General features: G+C 56.6%; 2 protein-coding genes across 4 annotated transcripts in view; one reads left to right on the top strand and one right to left on the bottom strand.

Moving 5' to 3' along the window:
• Positions 1 to 3,366, bottom strand: part of HS1BP3 (HCLS1 binding protein 3) — a 47,069-nt gene extending 43,703 nt beyond the window's left edge. The window contains exon 1 of one of the 2 annotated variants that reach the window (XM_043469286.1): positions 3,162 to 3,366. In XM_043469286.1, the coding sequence (XP_043325221.1) occupies positions 3,162 to 3,193 (32 nt within the window). In that variant the 5' untranslated portion in view covers positions 3,194 to 3,366. Of the gene's footprint in view, positions 1 to 2,969; positions 3,110 to 3,161 lie in introns of those variants that run through there. The other variant, XM_043469288.1, reaches the window with a different exon arrangement.
• GDF7 (growth differentiation factor 7) lies at positions 2,584 to 15,966 on the top strand. Of its 2 annotated transcripts, XM_043469283.1 has the most exons (3): positions 2,584 to 2,953; positions 4,238 to 4,338; positions 6,987 to 15,966. In XM_043469283.1, exons 1-3 carry the CDS (start codon positions 2,604 to 2,606, stop codon positions 7,943 to 7,945), a joined length of 1,410 nt encoding a protein of 469 aa, XP_043325218.1. In that variant the 5' UTR covers positions 2,584 to 2,603; the 3' UTR covers positions 7,946 to 15,966. The 2 variants fall into 2 exon arrangements, with proteins under 2 accessions (XP_043325218.1, XP_043325219.1); XM_043469284.1 differs by lacking the exon at positions 2,584 to 2,953 and having other exon boundaries at positions 3,480 to 4,338.
• The last annotated feature ends 602 nt before the right edge of the window (positions 15,967 to 16,568 follow it).

Raw genomic sequence — 16,568 nt, 5'->3', positions numbered from 1 at the left:
CTGCCAAGAATTTTCAGAAGAGCTTGCAGGGCAAGGCGGGACCCTCTGCCTCTCCACTGGAGCTGAGGAGAGTGTTGCAGGTCACACCCCTACAAGCCCATCTCTGCTGTGAGCAGCCAAGTGTTGGGCAAAGACAGGGTGACTCCAGGCTCTGCCACTCACCAGGTTACCTGCGGAAGGCATTACATTTCTCTGTGACTCAACTTTGTCAATAAAATGGTAACACTAATACCTGAAGGGCTTCCCAGGTGGCTCAGTGGGTAAAGAATCTGCCTGCAATGTGGGAGACAGAGGAGATGCAGGTTCGAACCTTGGGTTGGGAAGACCCCCTGCAGAAGGAAATAGGAACCAACTCCAGTATTCTTGCTTGGGAAATCTCATAGACAGGAGAGCCTGGCGGGCTACAGTCCATGGGGTTGCAAAGAATTGGATACACCATAGCGATTGAGCAGGCATGCACCTCACAGGACAGAGCAGTGGTGAGACGTGAGTGACATGAAGTCACTTAAGCAGTTAGCAACATGCCTGGAACTTGGTGGAGAAGGAAACGGCAAGCCATTCCAGTATTCTTGCCTGGAGAATCCCATGGACAGGGGAGCCTGGTGGGCTACAGTTCATGGGTTTGCAAAGAGTCGGACAGGACTGAAGTGACTTAGCAGTAGCAGCTGGTACTTGAAGAACCATCATTATCATTTGGTTAATGGTAACCATTGGTTACCATCATTATTTGAGAGGAAGGAGAGGGAGCCAGGCATGACCCAAACTTCCTTCTGCCTCTCTCCCTTCTGGGCTCTGCTTCAATGTGGCCACTGCTGGTCAAAAAGACCCCCAAGGCCCTGCTTCCCATCAGTTTATTATTATTTTTTTGCCAGCATCAGGGCTTAGTTGTGGCACTTGAGTTAGTTGCTCTGCTGCATGTGAGATCTTAGTTCCCCAACCAGGGATCAAACCAGTGTCCCCTGCATTGCAAGACAAATTCTTAACCACTGGACTGCCAGGGAAGTCCCCCATCACTTTACTTTGAACCACCTCACAGTGCACCATATATTCAGGTGCATTTATGCATGTAAGTGTTTACCATATCTTCTACCCTTACCAGAGCTCCGTGCATTTGTCCTGTGTGTTGCTGAATTCACAATATATGGAAAGCCACTCACTGTTAAGTATTTATGAATAGAGGGATGGCTAAATGATGAAGAAATACATTGTTGTCTGACTTGACAGACCAAGAAACACAGGTGACGGTGGCTGAGGCCTGGCTCAAGCACACACGTGATGGGTGGGGGTTCCAGCAGCAGCAGCCCACCCCCAGCACTCTCCTCCAGAGCCTTCCAGTGCCTAGAAGCTGCTTCTTTCTCAGCCATCATCACCCTAGGGATCCGGAACAGACTGGGAGGGGTGAGGCTCCGGGCCCCCTCTGTGCCCACCTGTTATCCCAGATCCACACCAACTTCCTGAATTGAGAATCTCCCCATTTTACAGAGGGCTTCCCTGGTGGCTCAGAGGGTAAAGCATCTGCCTGTGATGCGGGAGATACAGATGAGGACATTCAGGCTCAAAGGAGCTTGCTGTCCCCGCTCCCCTAGGGACAGCAAGGGCCCAGGGATTCCAACCCACTCCTCATTCCTAAGCCCACGAGTGACCTCAAGGTGGAGGTATCATGCAATCAACAAAGGTTTATCTGGCACCTGCTCCGCCAGGCTAGTGCCAGGACCCTTCGGGTTCTTGCCTTCACACAATTGGAGGAACTGAAGCCCAGACGATGCAATGGGGTCTGGTTGTTAACAGCAAAACTAAGACAAGAACCACGACTACTGGACTCCAGCTCAGAGATGCCAGAGTGTTTGCACAAATCAGGGTCTTGATGATATGCAAGACATCTAAAGACTGTTCACCGTGGCTGCAGGAGGAAAGGAAGCCAAGAAAGACGGCAAGGACCCAGTCGTTGCCTTCATAGAGACAGCTGTGGCAGAGGGGCCACTACTTTGACCAGTGTCCCTCTCTAGGGGGGCAGTTCTGCCAGGCAGCCTGCCTGGATTCCTGCAGGTCCGCTCTGTACCTGCACCACCAGAGAGGAAGATCCCTGACCGCGGCCTTGTCGAAGCTCTGGGTCCTTGGCCCCCAAATCCGGTTGGGTTAATGCAGCCCCAGTAATCCCAGCCCCTCACTGCCCTTCCTGCCCAGACATTCCCACGCGAACCTCGGGCTTTTATCCCCCCTCGTCCACCTGATCGGCTTGGGGTCTGACCCCTTGCCAGGTCTCTCCTGTCCCCCTAAATCCCAAGTGGTGAGTGACCCAAAGTCCCACGCTGCGCAGGCATTGCATCTTCGCAGTGGTCGGCAGGATGACCACTGGGGAGTTCACTTGGGAAGAAGCAGCGGGTACAGGGGAGCTCGGGAGCCTGGGGCCGCCATCGGGCCAGGAGCTCCAGACACCGCGCAACCTCAGTGGGTCGGAGCGCGCGGCGGCCAAGCGAGAGCGAAACTCCTGCGACTTTGGGTCCCAAGGCGTCTCATTGACGCTGATCAGTTACTCAAACCGTGACTCACTGCCCCCGTCTAGATTTAGACCTCGGTAACAAATACAATGTTAAAAGAAAAAGATGCGCCTTTTCTGCTACGGGGATAGGTCAGGCTCTGGCCCTCTGTCCGCCCACCAGCAGATCGTCCAACCGCTGAGCCTTCCGGCCCTCTACAGACGGATGTCCCGGCTGCTGGTGGAGCTGAGCCGACACCCAGACTTCTCTCCCCGGCGCATCTGCCTGAGATGCGGCCTCTGGGACCTACCTCGGCCGGCTGCGCACTCAAGCGCCCCGCCGCCCTTACGACGGCGGTGTTGGGCGCCCCCTCCATCCTCCTCGCCACCCCCAACCCAGCTCGAGAACCGCGGCCCGGGAAGGAAGTACAGAGGCGCTACCCCGAGACTCTTCGCCGCCCGCCCTCCCGGCTCCAGGCGCGTCCCAACATACCCGAGAGCCCGTTTCCGTTCGCCGGGGCTCCCGTGGAGGCGGCCGGACGGAAGGAGTCCTCACTGTCCACGCGCAGATGAACTTGAGCCGCTCCCGCGCGGGAACCCCCTCCTCACCCCGAAGTTGCCTTCCTAGTTCCTGAACTCCTTTAAGATCCTGGCGCCCGTCTAAGCGCGCGTTCCGCACCCCTACCTTTGCTGCTTCGACCGTCGGTCCTCGTCCATCTGTCTTTCCGGCCTGTCCTTTCAGGCCCCTAAACCCTCTCTTCCCTACCGTTCCTCTTTCCTGCTCCCGCCTCCCGCTCCGATCTTTGGAGGCTGTGCCAGGGTGGGGAACCGCGGGACCCGTGAGCAAAAACGCGCTTTGGCGGCGACCCCGCGCGCCCTGCGGCTTCTGTGCGCCCTCGTGGCCTCTCTGTGTGCCCTGGCCACGGGATCGTGGCACTGACCGGCGGGGCGAGCCCCTCCGCCGCCCCACCTCCGGCGTCTCGGGCGGAATAGGAGCGGGGAGGGGGCGGGTGCTTCTCCGCAGGGGAGTGGGGAAGGAGCTGGGCGGGTACGTGCGAGGCCTCGGAGCCTCTGACTCCCGAGGGCGCATCTGGCCCCGGGCGCAGCGTGGGCGGGTGGGGGGGGGGTGGTCTCCTGGCCCCGGGGAAGCGAGGCGGGGCCCAGGTGGGTGGCGGGAGCCTCGGGTCGGTGACACTCGCCTGGCGAGAGTCGGGACGAAGACCTCGGGTGGGACTAGGAGGCTCCGGCCCGGGGCTCGGCTTTAGGCCGGAGTAGGGGGCGCGGCGCTGCGGCTCGAGCGTTCAGCAGGGGGCGCTGCTCCGGGCATTGGACGGGGGTGGGGTGGGGTGGGGTGGGAGAGGGGGGGCCGCAGCTTGCAGCGAACACTTCCCCCATTATTAAACATTATGTTCAAAAGGCGCCGGGGGACTTCCCGAAGCCACGGAGCCCGCGCCGCCCGCCCGCCTGGCCCTCGGAGCCCATGGACCTGAGCGCGGCCGCCGCGCTGTGCCTCTGGCTGCTGAGCGCCTGCCGCCCCCGCGACGGGCTAGAAGCGGCCGCCGTGCTGCGGGCGGCGGGGGCAGGGCCGGCCGAGAGTCCGGGGGGCGGCGGCGGCGGCGGGACAACCCTCGCCGCGGCTGCGGGCGCCTCCGCTGCCCTGGCCGCCGCGTCTCCCGGGCCCCGCGGTGCGCACCGCGCCACGGGCTCCGGCTTCAGGAACGGCTCGGTGGTGCCGCACCAGTTCATGATGTCGCTTTACAGGACCCTGGCCGGGAGGACTCCGGCGGGGCCAGTCGCCGCCTCCACCTCGGGATCTGGCCGCGCAGACACAGTCACCGGTTTCGCGGACCAGGCGACCGCAGGTACTGTGCCGTCACCGCGCCCGTCCATCCTGTCTTGAGCCCCAGCACCATTCCCCTCGGTGTGTGTGGGGGTGGGGACCTCGGTACCCGCACAGCCCAGGCTCAGGTGTTAGAAAGTTCTCCGAGGCCCACGCACCCGAACTCGCAGCGCCTGGACTCTGCCTAGAGCCGCGGCAGCTGGCGGGGGCCCGCGGCCCCCGAAGGCTCAGCCGGTCCTCTGCCCGGGCTGCCCTGGCCCTGCCGGCCCCGCGGGTCCCTTCGAGGAGGCAGGCTGAGTTGGAGATCCGGAGAAGCAAGGAGGGGATTCGGCACAGAGGGAATGATCAGTTGCGCGGCGTTGGCTGCCTGATTGCTCTGCAGCTCCCAATCTTGCGGGGAGAGCCTCACAAATTGGGGGAAACGGAGGGGAACGCGGGACAGAGCGGGCATCAGACTAAATAAGTACAGGGCTCCGGAGAGGGTGGTGGCATTACCAGGTGCGAGGAGGGCGCTCCTCAGCAGGCTGGTCAGGGTGGAGGCGGGTGCCTGTCTGGTGCTGGGTCCCTGGGGAGGCAGAGGTAGAGAAGAGGAGGTTATGCAGGGAGGAGAGGAGGGCCCGCGAACCTGCAGGAATTCAGGCCTCTCTGGGCCAAGCACCCCACCTTGCTCCACCCTGAGCCCTCAAAGGTAGGACTTGGGTGAGGCAGTGGTGGTTGGGGAGTGTCATCTGGATTTTATTAATCTCTATTGAAGCCATTAGAGCAGACAGATAGGGAAAATTTAACTAATTTCAGGCGGAAATGCAAGTAATTTCGGCCCTAATTCTATCCAGCCAGAGACCCAGCCTGGAAGGCAGGAGGGAAAGAAAGGCAATAGGGCTGGGAAGTAAGTGCTGCTGCCACCCAGGCCCTGCCCGGGAGCCACTGGGGGGTTCTATATGTCCATCGCTAGCCTGGGAAAGCAGGTAGAGGAGGGGCAGTAATCAGGTTTCTCATTCCCTCCAGCATACACACAGGGTCTACACAGGCTGCTTGATTTGGGAATGCAGGGACCGTCTGGGCCCAAATGGCCCTAAAGTCTGGTGGAAAATTTCAAGCATTCTCTGAGAGCCTGGGATGCCCCCTGGATGGGATGCTAGGGCACTTGTAGGGAGCCTGAGTCCTGGTGTGCAGACCCTGGGGAGGGGGTCTCCCAGCTGTGGGATAGGTGAGATGTGTATGGCCCTGAGCTTGTAGAGGCACCAGATGCTCTTCCTTAGATCGAGTTAGGCCTGCAGTTGCCTCAGCCTGAGCTAAATCCCAGGAAATTTCGGAGACGATGCAGCGGCAGAATCTCAAACCAGGGAGAGGCTTGCAGGGGAAGCTCAGAGAGAGCGCTGCTGCTCCCAAAGCTCCGGGGAGAAAGCATGGGGAGATGGAAGGAGCACTTTGCCCAATGTCTCTCCTGCTTGCCTTCTGCCCTGAGCCTCCACTCACAGCAGGGCTGCCTGAGGTCTCCAGAGGCCCCAGCAGCACCCACACTTCAGCCCCCAGGAGTGGAAGGCTTGGCGTCCAGTGGTTGGTGAGCAACACTCCAACAGTGGGGGGAGTCTGCACAGTCTCTTCGCGTTTGGGGCAAAACGAAACCATATGACCTTCTTCAAAGGGAGCTCCTTATCTGCTGCTTGGTGGAATTTCAACTCTTTTCTTCCTTTCTGAGCCCCCAAAGAAAAAAGTCTCTACGACCAGAAGTAAAATCCCAGAGGCCGAGTTGAGTCGTAAGGGAGGGAAAGACTAGGTCTGCGAGGGGACCAGCGGGCCCTGGCGGGGAGACCAGTCGGTTCTCTGCCTTTCCTGCAGCAGGGCGTCCCGGCCGCTTCAAGCTATTCCCAGAAAGTGGCTTGCGCTCCTTTGCCGCCTTTCCCCTCCGTCGGAGGTGGCGGACACACTGGGAGAAGCTTGAGCCTGGAGTTCCCCATGGCGACCAGGGGCTGAGCAGGGCCCCTATTTGGGCCTCAGTTCCCCTCCGGCAGAGCGAGGAGGCTGGATGCGGGAAAGGGTGTCTGCAGCCCTGGGGACGCGTGCCCCTTCTGGATGAATCTCGGAGGCCTAGCCTGCACGGGAGATCGTGTCCGGCTGGAATGTCCAGGCAGGGCTAGGGAAGAGAAGCCGCAGAAGCAGTTTTCAGGGGACAAGAACTTTCGGTTTTCGCCCAACCGAGACTCTGAGACTCTCCTGGCGGATAAGGAGGGCCATAACGAGCAGTCCCCGGACCGTGTCTGGCCTGGCCTCCACGTCTTGAAGAGGTGCACGACTTCTGATGCGCCCACCAGGCCTCTTTTTCTGCCACCGGCCGAAACTCTGGTCTCCGCCCTAGTCTTCGAAAACCCATGGCTCTGGGGCAGGCAGCCGAACTGTAGTCTCGGGTGCCGACGAGGTGGGCTAAGTTGGTTGGGTTGTCGGACATCATTTGGCTCGAATCAAAGCTCACATCCCGATAACCTGAGCGACGGCTCCCTCTCTTTTGGGCCAGGCTGACGGCTTTTCGGACTGGAGTCGAGACGTCCGAGTGGGCGCCGGCCCTAGCGAGCCTTGCTCCCACATCCAGGACAGTTGGGACTGTTTGCAGTTAGGGGGTGCATGCTTCGCTCTCACTCCCATTCTTTCTCTGTCTCTGCCCGTCCCCTGCAGACGAATCGGCAGCCGAGACGGGCCTGAACTTCCTGTTCGACGTGTCCAGCCTTCCCGACGCAGACGAGGTGTTGGGCGCGGAGCTGCGCGTACTGCGCCGCGAATCCGAGGCGCGGGGCCCCGGCAGTGCGAGTCCCCCGTTGCTGCTGCTGTCCACGTGCCCCAGCGCCGCGCGCGCCCCGCGCCTGCTGCACTCCCGGGCCGCCGAGTCCCTGGACGCCGCGCGCTGGGAGGTGTTCGACGTGGCAGACGCTTTACGGCGCCACCGCCGGGAACCGCGCCCCAGCCGCGCGTTCTGCCTCTCGCTGCGCGGAGTGGTGGGCTCAGCGCGGGTCCCGCTGGCACTGCGGCTGCTGGGCTTCGGTTCGCGGCGCGGCGGCGGCGCGGCGGCGGAGGAGCGCGCGCTGCTGGTGGTCTCCTCCCGCACGCAGAGGAAGGAGAGCCTGTTCCGAGAGATCCGCTCCCAGGCGCGCGCGCTCGGGGCCGCGCTGGCCGCGGAGCCGCCGCCAGATCCGGGACCCGGCGTGGGCTCGCCGACCGCGGTCATCGGCGGCCGCAGACGGCGGCGGACGGCGTTGGCCGCGGCGCGGGCCGCTCAGGGCAGCGGCGGGGGCGCGGTCCGGGGCCATGGTCGCAGGGGCCGGAGCCGCTGTAGCCGCAAGCCCTTGCACGTGGACTTCAAGGAGCTGGGCTGGGACGACTGGATCATCGCGCCCCTGGACTACGAGGCATACCACTGCGAGGGCGTGTGCGACTTCCCGCTGCGCTCGCACCTTGAGCCCACCAACCACGCCATCATTCAGACGCTGCTGAACTCCATGGCCCCGGATGCGGCGCCAGCCTCCTGCTGCGTGCCCGCGCGCCTCAGCCCGATCAGCATCCTCTACATCGACGCCGCCAACAACGTGGTCTACAAGCAATACGAGGACATGGTGGTGGAGGCGTGCGGCTGCAGGTAGCATGCGGGCCGGCTGGGCCAGGGCAGGGGGCAGCCGCGCCACCCAGGGACTCCCCGCTGAAAAGCAGCTTGGGGCCGAGCCTGTCGCCTAGCGGGGGTGCGCGTCCGAGTCTGACCCGGCGCCCTTGCGGAGGAGGGAGCGCGCACGTTCACATACAGCACGCACAGCCGCACACTCCTCACTTGTGCACACGTGCACGGTGGACGTATCGGAAGGCCTTGGGAAGAGAGGATCTGACGCTACCGAATGTCACAGGTCATGTGTATTTTGGAAACAGATAACTATTTTTGCGCCCACTGCCCCCTTTTGGGGAGAGGAGGGGTTTGCGTTGCCGTGACAGTAACTGGCACTAAATCCAGTAGAACTGGGTTAGGGAATTGGGGGCTTCAGAATGGGGGAACTAACGGGATACTCGAGTAAGTCTCATTTCACCCCCTTTTTGTTTCTGGCCAAGTGTGGGGCACAGCCGGCTGGGAGGGAGGAGGCAGAGTTCCTGGTGTTGCTCCTGGGGCAGACAGTAATGCCCTTTTTGAAAGTTTGTGTTGCATCCGCATCCACGTCATTAACTCTGGAGAGGAACCGCTGCAAAAGGCCTCATGTTTTCCCCTTAACTTCCGAAAGTCTAACATTTACCAGTTTTGAAGGGGGAGTTTGTTGGAAAGACTGCATTGTGGAGCTTCCCAGATCTCTGCAAAGGTCAGCACCACTTTTTAAAATTTTTTTAAGAAATCAATTCCAATTGGGAATGATCTAGAAAGTGGAAAAAACAATTTAGGAGGGGATAGGTGAGATGGGGGATCGGCTTTTAACTGCGGGTCTGATCTGACTTGTCATCGGGGTAAGGTGGTGTCTTCCAGGTCCTGCAGCTTCTAGGCTGGGTAGACCAGGTGATCCTAGGGCCTTGGGGGGACACAGGAGGAAGCTGGTGCAATGTCTGGGGATTGGGAAAGGGGGTTGCTATGACTTTCCCTAAAGACCTGCCAGGAGGTTTTTCTAAGGAGCTGGGAGGAGGCTTCTAGGGTTGGAAAGAGGCACAGAGGTGGGTGGGGTGGGCAGGCTCCTGCCAAGGACGGAGGACTGGGGCTTGTCTGCCAGGTAGGCACAGCCCCCTCCAGATGGCACCCTCGGAGTGGCCCACATGTGCTTGTGCTTAGCTATCAAGTCTGTGTCGGCTTTTGCACGCTTTCACTGTGTTGTGCTGTAGTTTTTGGCAGTGTGATAGTAACGGGAAGTGAAGCCACACAAAAGTGCTTTTGTGAGATTTCAGCTCCCCACAGCCCAGTGGTTCGGAGCAGGAGGAAGGTCAGTCCCTCCCCTCCTTGCTCCGTGGAGGGGCATCTGCAGTTTCGCTGCTGTGGTCCCTTCAGAAGGACCATGGTGTGGGGGCCAGAGGTGGAAGACTATCCCTGGTCTCTCTGTTTTGCCCCAAGAAGTCTTGCTGAGGGTACGATTGTCTGTCTCTGTAAAAGGGAGGCAGAACACGCCAGCCTCATTGTTTTATTTGGTGCATTTCTGCCTGGGGGCCCTCTGTGGCCTGTGTAAATGATTGGGAGAAGGAAGAGAAACAGGTTGGATCTCACCTGCCTGGGGCTCCGAGGGCTTTCTTGAGAAACCCTGCAGCGCTCCTGGTCCTCCTGCTTAGGGCTGTGCTGGGCTTTCTCCTTTAGGGTCCCTGAGAGGCCTTCTTCGCTACTTTTCTTGTCTTGGATGCTAAGATCCAGGGCGATTTATACAAATCTTCATTCTCAGAGATTACACTCTTAAAGAGATATTTGAAAGATTTAGATACAACTCATTTATTTAAGGGTCCCCACCTGAGTCCTTTTTAATCTTTTAAAGTGCCCCCAAAGGAGGAGGAAGCACATTTATAATGTGAATTTATATGCTGTGGCTATGTAAGTAGCTATCCATAACCAGAAAATGCAAGTCTCTTCACGTTAAAACAAAAATCCCAAAGCAGCTGCTGCAGTACACTTCCAGTCAATTTCAGTGACAGGGCAAACATCTATGAATTTTGCCAGAGAAGTGACACTCTCATTTTATAAACTGTGATTTGAATAGTATTTGCATAGTGATTACTCTGAGACCTATCACAATGAAGAATTTTTTTTTAAAGGGCTCTAAAGTATTAAAAGTCGTACTATTAGAAGTTTTAGAAAGGGAGCTGAAAAACTATACCTAAATATTATTTTGAAGAAATTCTAGGGTATTTAATCTCTTTGGACAAAAGCAAACATTTGATACTTTGTTAATGACTAGGAGAAACAAGTGGAGGGGAAGAAATGTCTTGATTTAGTCTGAGCTTTCTGTAACAGGAAAAATAAAAGTCCATTTTCTGTTTCCTCCTGTTGACCTGCTTCCACCAAGATGTATGTGATGGAGGAAGTGGGTGTCTCCCTCATCTTGAGTCCAAGCTGCACCCCATGGTGGGGGGCATTGTCTTTAGTCAGTGACAGTTCCTTTGATGACCCCTGATGCCCTCAGTGTGGTGTTTATCAGACGAAAGGAATGCCACCTAGATTTCATCTGGAGCTGCAGAAACTCACCAGGGACCACCAGGTTCCGTCTCGGGCCTCTGTATCTCAGAGTTAAAAGGTGAACAGAGAGGTTGATGTGTTTTGCTTTGTAAAAAAGACAGCAAACGGGCCATCACACGTGGAGACAGACAGGTTTTTGCTGTGGAGATGTGGTTAAAATAGCTTTGTCAAGACGTGGACACGAGTGTTTTGCCTGCACGGTCAGTAGTACCTTGTGCTGTTGTCTGCCCTCCAGGCAGCGGGGAGCGGGCCCAAATCAGCCAGCCGGTATCTCCGGTCCCCACGGAAGGGAGAACGGGCTGCTGACAGTCATGGACAGAGTGTCAGGACTGTGAGTGAAGGTGGCCCTCCTTTAGCCTGGGGTCCCCAAACTCTTCCTCTCAAAGGAGATCCAACTTTCTATATTGCTGGGGGAGAATTGAGATCCTTCAAACCATTCTTCCTGCTAGAGAGGAGGGTTTGGCATCACTGCCTGGAGCGCCCAGGGGTGGTGCCAGGTCTGCCGGACACCCAGGCAGCCTGGTCACCGCCTCTTGAAGCCAGACTTGCATATTAAGGGTGACCCCAGCGCTGGCAAGTGGCTGTGCCCACCAATGCTGCGTGCTTGTCTGGTTGAATTCTGGGTTTCCAGGCAGCAGGACTGGGTCCTCTGGAGAGGGTGGCCGGCCTTGTCAGCTTAGCTTGGGGAAGCGGGCTTGAGCTGCGCCATTCATTCTGTACATGCTCCCCTTCGCCCTGCTGTCCTGGCCATTTTTGTTGCTGCCATGGCAGGGGAGGGAGAAGACAGGTGGACTGTGTGATCGGTGAGTCGCCCCATCAAACCTTCTACAGGAACTTCTCCCTTGATGGCTCTCGGAGGAGGTGTCAGCAGGAGCAGAAACCTCGCTCCTATTTGTGCTCGAGAGAGACTGACTACCTTGTGGATGTCATCACAGTGTAACTCAAATCCTACAAGTCAATTATCCTGTTTGCAGTCTCATTCAAACTCAAAGCAGAAAATAACTAGGGACTGTAGACTGATCTTTTCCTTAAAGCAGAGACAAAAACTGAGTTCTTTCCAAGAGCAGCTCGTGCAAAGTCCAACTGTCCCCTTGCTTCAACGTGGGCTCTAGGGAATCCAATGAGAGGATGAGAAAGCACTATAGCCTCCTCTGGACCATACCTGCTATCAGGGGCCTTAGGGATTCTCGGGACACAGTGCTTCCTGCAGGTCCAGAAAGCAGGGCCAGCTCAGTGGGCCTTGGGCAGAGGACTTCTGGGGGACGCCAGGTGGGCTGGGCTGGGAGGTGCTGGAAAGCAGGGTCCGAGAGGGCCTAGGTCGGATCGTGCTTTCAGAGAGGGACTGGACTGGGGAGCAAAGAGTCATGGCTGAGTGACCGCAGGAGCTAGAGGGCAGCGAGGCGGGAAGTAGCTGGACCACTCCACGGGGCTGTGGGCGGTGCTGGAGGCCGGGCCCACCGTGGAAGTGCCCGCAGGAAGGCCACTCCACTGGGCGTCTCTGGAGAAGTCTGGCAAGTCATGGGTGGTCACCTCCCTGCTCAGAGGGTCAGTAAAATGAGAAGCGCTTGGGTCCCGTGGTTTAGAATTGTCCTTCACCCCCAGAGCCCATTCACGTCATTCACAGGCAGAGCAGACGTGACTTCCTGGAGAAGGTTCCCTCCGATCCAGCCCCAGAGCCACTGTCACAGGTGCTGTAGCATTTTCCTCTGTGTGTGTGTGTGTGTGTGTGAGTGTGAGTGTGTCTGTTCATTACACTCTTAGCCTCCATTGGTGCTTCTTGGATGTTGCTGTGGTATCCTCGCGGGGCAAGGAAGGCCACGAGTCCTGGGGGTCGGGCTCAGCTCACTAGAGCCATGACTCTTCTCCCCTCATGTCCCAGCTGAGGGGCGCTGTCGGCCCCGCTGGAGTTCTGCCTGTGCCCCAGGGTGGGTAGAGCCACACTTGGCTGAGATTTTTCTGTGACCCTGTCTTGGGCGGGGGCTCCCACGCTGCGGGTACGCCTCTGGGAGAAGAGGACAGAAAAGATGGTGCCTTGCTGCAGCCCAGACAGGGGCCTGGGCTGTCGCGGAGTCCCTGGACGAGGCGGGCAAGCCCACCTGAGGGTGAACTGCTCCGCCAGGGCCCCACCTGGCCCTCAGCCACTTCGTTGCCAGGCCGGCGTGTGGCCCAGCTGCTGGGGGTGTGACCCAGGGGCAGACGCCAGGAAAGCTATGCTTCCTCTTCATTTTGAAGCCTTGGACACCAGTGGCAGAGCTGAACACTAAGGAACACGAGAAGGGAGGAGAAGAGAAAAAGATGTTATTTCTAACTTTTCAGACAGCTCCGCCTTTGGCTTCTGGAGCCTTCAGCCCTTTATTGGAGCAGGCTTCTTCCTCCTCTTGTGCTGTCCTGGACTTTAATCTGCACCCAGAGCTTAAAACTGCACAAACAGTTAACTCCCACTGAGGCTCTAGGTAAGAGAAGGCTGTTCCATCTGGGAAGGCCACACTCCCAGTCTACAGCCAGCTGCGTGGATGTGGAGAAGGTTGGAAGTCGGCCTGGTCCATCAGTGGGGGTGATTTTGGCCTCATGGGCTCTGGTCCCTCATTCAGGGCTGCTCTCTGCTTGTTCCATTTGTGCTTCCAGAGCTCAGCTTCTTCCCCCCCGCCCTGCAATTGCTTGCACCTTGTTGGCTGTGTGTGCAGCGGGCCTGGGGCTTGGTGGTGGGCAGCGTTGGGAGGTTGGGGCTTCGTGGCTGCAGCAGCGGCTGTAGCAGAGCCACCCGGGCCTCCCAGGGTAAAATCAAAGCGTGTGAGGTCATTGCAAAATCAGTTTGCATTTCAAGTCATGCTTGTAGTTGTTGAAAAGTACAAACACGCCCCCAGAGAATCACAGGCAGTGGGCGGTGGTAGGCTTTCTCTGCCTTGGCAGACCTTCCAGGGGCAGTCTGTAGGCCCCTGCTAGTATCCTTTAGTATCTAGTGTGTGTGCTGTGTTGGCAGAAGAAAGGACTAGCTTCCCTCTCTCACACACCCCTATGGAGTAAGAGGGCTGGAGTGTTCACAGACCCTTCCCAAGAAGGTGTTTCTGCAGGCAGGTGAGTCTGTGGGCAGGACAGCTTGGCGTGCTACTTACTGTATGAAGCACACTTTTCACTCTTTTTTTTGGCCTGGTGAACTTCCCTCTGTTTAGGGCAGCGCAGAAGCTTTTAATCTTCCAAGTCAGTATTGGGATGTGAAATAAATTGTCTAGAAGAACAAGAAGAAGCTTTGCACAGCAAGTTCCAGGTGCCTTTAGGCCTGGAGGTTCAAGACCTTCCAGACTCAGTGAGGTGTTTTTGCTTTTCCATTTCTTTTTCACTGGCTTTTAAGATGTAGGCCAACAGGAGTGTGGTGTGGAGATCTGGCCAGGTGGGTGTGGGCCAGTGGAGGTCTTCTTTGCAACCCGTTCTTTTCTTCTCTGTGCTTTTCCACCTGACCAGCAGTCACTGCATCCAAAGGTGCGGGCAAAGTATCTCTCTGTTCCCAGCCTTGACTCCGCTCAGACACTTGGCTGCCAGAATCTAGAACCTCAGCCGGGCCTTCCTGGGCTGAGGTGTGCTTGTGGCGGACAGTGACAAGACTCTCACCCTATGGGGTTTATTCATGGGAGTCCTGCTGAGTTAGAGGTCAGTACAAACCCATCTCTGCCCTGGACGCACGCCCTTCCCTTGAGGCCGCTCCCTGGGCTGCAGGATGGGGAAGAGCGATCTCTGGCTGGAGGTTCGCTGCAGCCACACACAACCTGCCTGTTGTACATTCTTTGTGATAAGCCTGTTTTCTCTCACGCCTCTCAGCCCGGAGCGGCCCTCACCTAGATTTTTCCGGGGGTGAGTGAATCTGAAAAGCAGCGACAAGGTGTGTCGGAGGCCCTTCCTTGTCTGCATGTTTATCTCTGAGTGACTGAAGGCTTCCAAGGGCAGAAAAAGGTGCATGTGTCCCCATGGCTCAGGGCAGCAGGAACTTGGCTTGAGGGGAGCAGGCTGGCTTCAGGAAGGCTGCACCCATTAGCAGGGTTTATTTTCTTTGCAACTTATATTTCCGGGTCAGGACCTGTGAGAGGCAGAGCGAAGTCAGCCATGCAGCACTCTTGTTTCGAAAGTGATGATACAGTTCAGGGAGAAAGCATGCTCGTGATAAAATGTGTTTTCTGGCTGGGAAGTACTCAAGTTCCAAGCCAGGAACGGAGGCTCTGGAAAGGGGGAACGTCTCTGTCTTTCTCCACCTGGAGAGCATCTTTAGAGTAATGGTTTCATTTTGTTTTTTGGCATTTCACTTTATGCTGTAGCGCGAAGAACTTTTATGTTTTTTATGAGGAAAAATCATCTTCGAGTCAGTTTAGGTCTTTTAGCTGCAAGTATTTCACCCCACATGGAAAGTTAATTTCTTTTAACAAGATTTCTGTAATGATTTTTTTACTTGCCTTCAATAGATGACAATAGGAGATTCTGAAAAGTTTGGAAAGCATTTTCTTTCTTCTTCTTTTTTTTAATATATAAAGAAGCAGCTCTTCTCACTGTGAAGGCTTCTGCAGAAGTCCGGCACCAGCTTCCCTGCGGTGCGTCTGCACAGGCGCTGGGCGGGCAGCGGCGTCTGATGTGATGGGCACCCTGCCCTTTGCCAAACATGCCCTCCAGTGCCAATATGGTGATTTTAAAGGAAATGAGCAAAACTCGAAATGATGGCGATGCCATCATAGCTGAATGACATGCTGTTCCGTCAGCAGCTAAAGACACAGTTAACGATTTGGGGGGATGGATAGACGCCCCTTTTGTTTTGCAATGACACTGTTTCTCAGCTAGGCTTGGGAGTGAGATGGTGGAGCCAGGGGAGGTTTTTAGACTCATTTAACACAAGCTGAAATTTCCTTTGTCACCTGTCTTCTAGCTCTGGTTCGGCCTGAGGCTTGGGGGCTGGAACTTGGGCCATTCATCTCCCTGCTGCCCGGCTTGGCCATCTGGGCGGCACGAGCTGACGTTGTGAATGCCACCGCTGTGCCCAGGCTGGCTAGCAGGGAACTCTTCAAGGGCAGGTACAAACCCACTGTGTATATGTATTCTCAAATTTAAATAGACTGTACATATTGGAATGTAAATGAACTGTAAAACAGCAATCTCTATTTTTCTGGACAGTTATATAGCAGTATATATTTGTTAAACGTGCTTGTGTACTCTTCATTAACCGTCTTAATATTTTGTACAGATAAGTTGATTAAATATTTTATTGTTAAAACTGCTCCTGTCTGGTCTTTAGAGAACCACTTTTTTGACTTGTTACCGTGTTTTCCCATGTTGAGAAGAGCAGTCAACCTCTGAGAGTTTAGGAGCAGATGCATTGGAACCGGAGGTTCTGGGCCAATGCGTCTTTAAGCTGACTGACTGCTCCCCCTTGAAACACCTCAGGCTGTGAGCCCAGGCAGGTGGGGGCTCGAGCCTTGGGGCTGCTGCTCCCTGGGTCTTTGTGACTGGTATGACACTGCAGCCACACATGGTATGAAGCCGCTGCAGGGGAAGGGAGAAGAGTCAGGCTTGGGTTCAGGGGAGAAAGGACCAAAACACAGAGGAAAACACCTTCTCTCTGGAAAACGAGCGCTGGCGTTGGTAACTGATGATTGTCATTCTAAGCACAGAGTGAGTGGACAGATTCTCTGTTTACAGATGTATTGGGCTGCTGCTGGATCTAGAAACCCAGGCACTCCCACCCTGGAGGCTGCAGAGTTGTGAATCCTAGCAGCAGAAGCCCAACTGCTGCAGCTTCCTCTGCAAGGCGAGTTAACATGCGTCAGGAAAATCAGAAAGTCCTGCAGCGAGTTTGATGGGGCGCTGCTTCTCGGTACTCTTCTGGACAAGTACAGAGATCTGTGCTTGGTGATGTCTCGGCTGCTTCAGCAGCTCTCCTAGACTGGGCAGGAGAGGATGGACCACACGGCCTTCCTCTCCCAGCTGTTTCCTATAGTTGAATGAGAAAGCTGTTGATTTCATCTGTTCCTAAGTATTTCTGGGGAATTAGTGACGGAGCAGCGGTCGTGGGATGAGGACTTGGCCTTGTGACCAGGATCACCTTCTCTGGG

Source organism: Cervus canadensis, chromosome 5, assembly GCF_019320065.1.
Source record: "Cervus canadensis isolate Bull #8, Minnesota chromosome 5, ASM1932006v1, whole genome shotgun sequence".
Taxonomy (NCBI): Eukaryota; Metazoa; Chordata; class Mammalia; order Artiodactyla; family Cervidae; genus Cervus; species Cervus canadensis.
The sequence above is the reverse complement of the archived record's forward strand: the minus strand, read 5'-3'. Positions and strand labels throughout refer to the sequence as shown.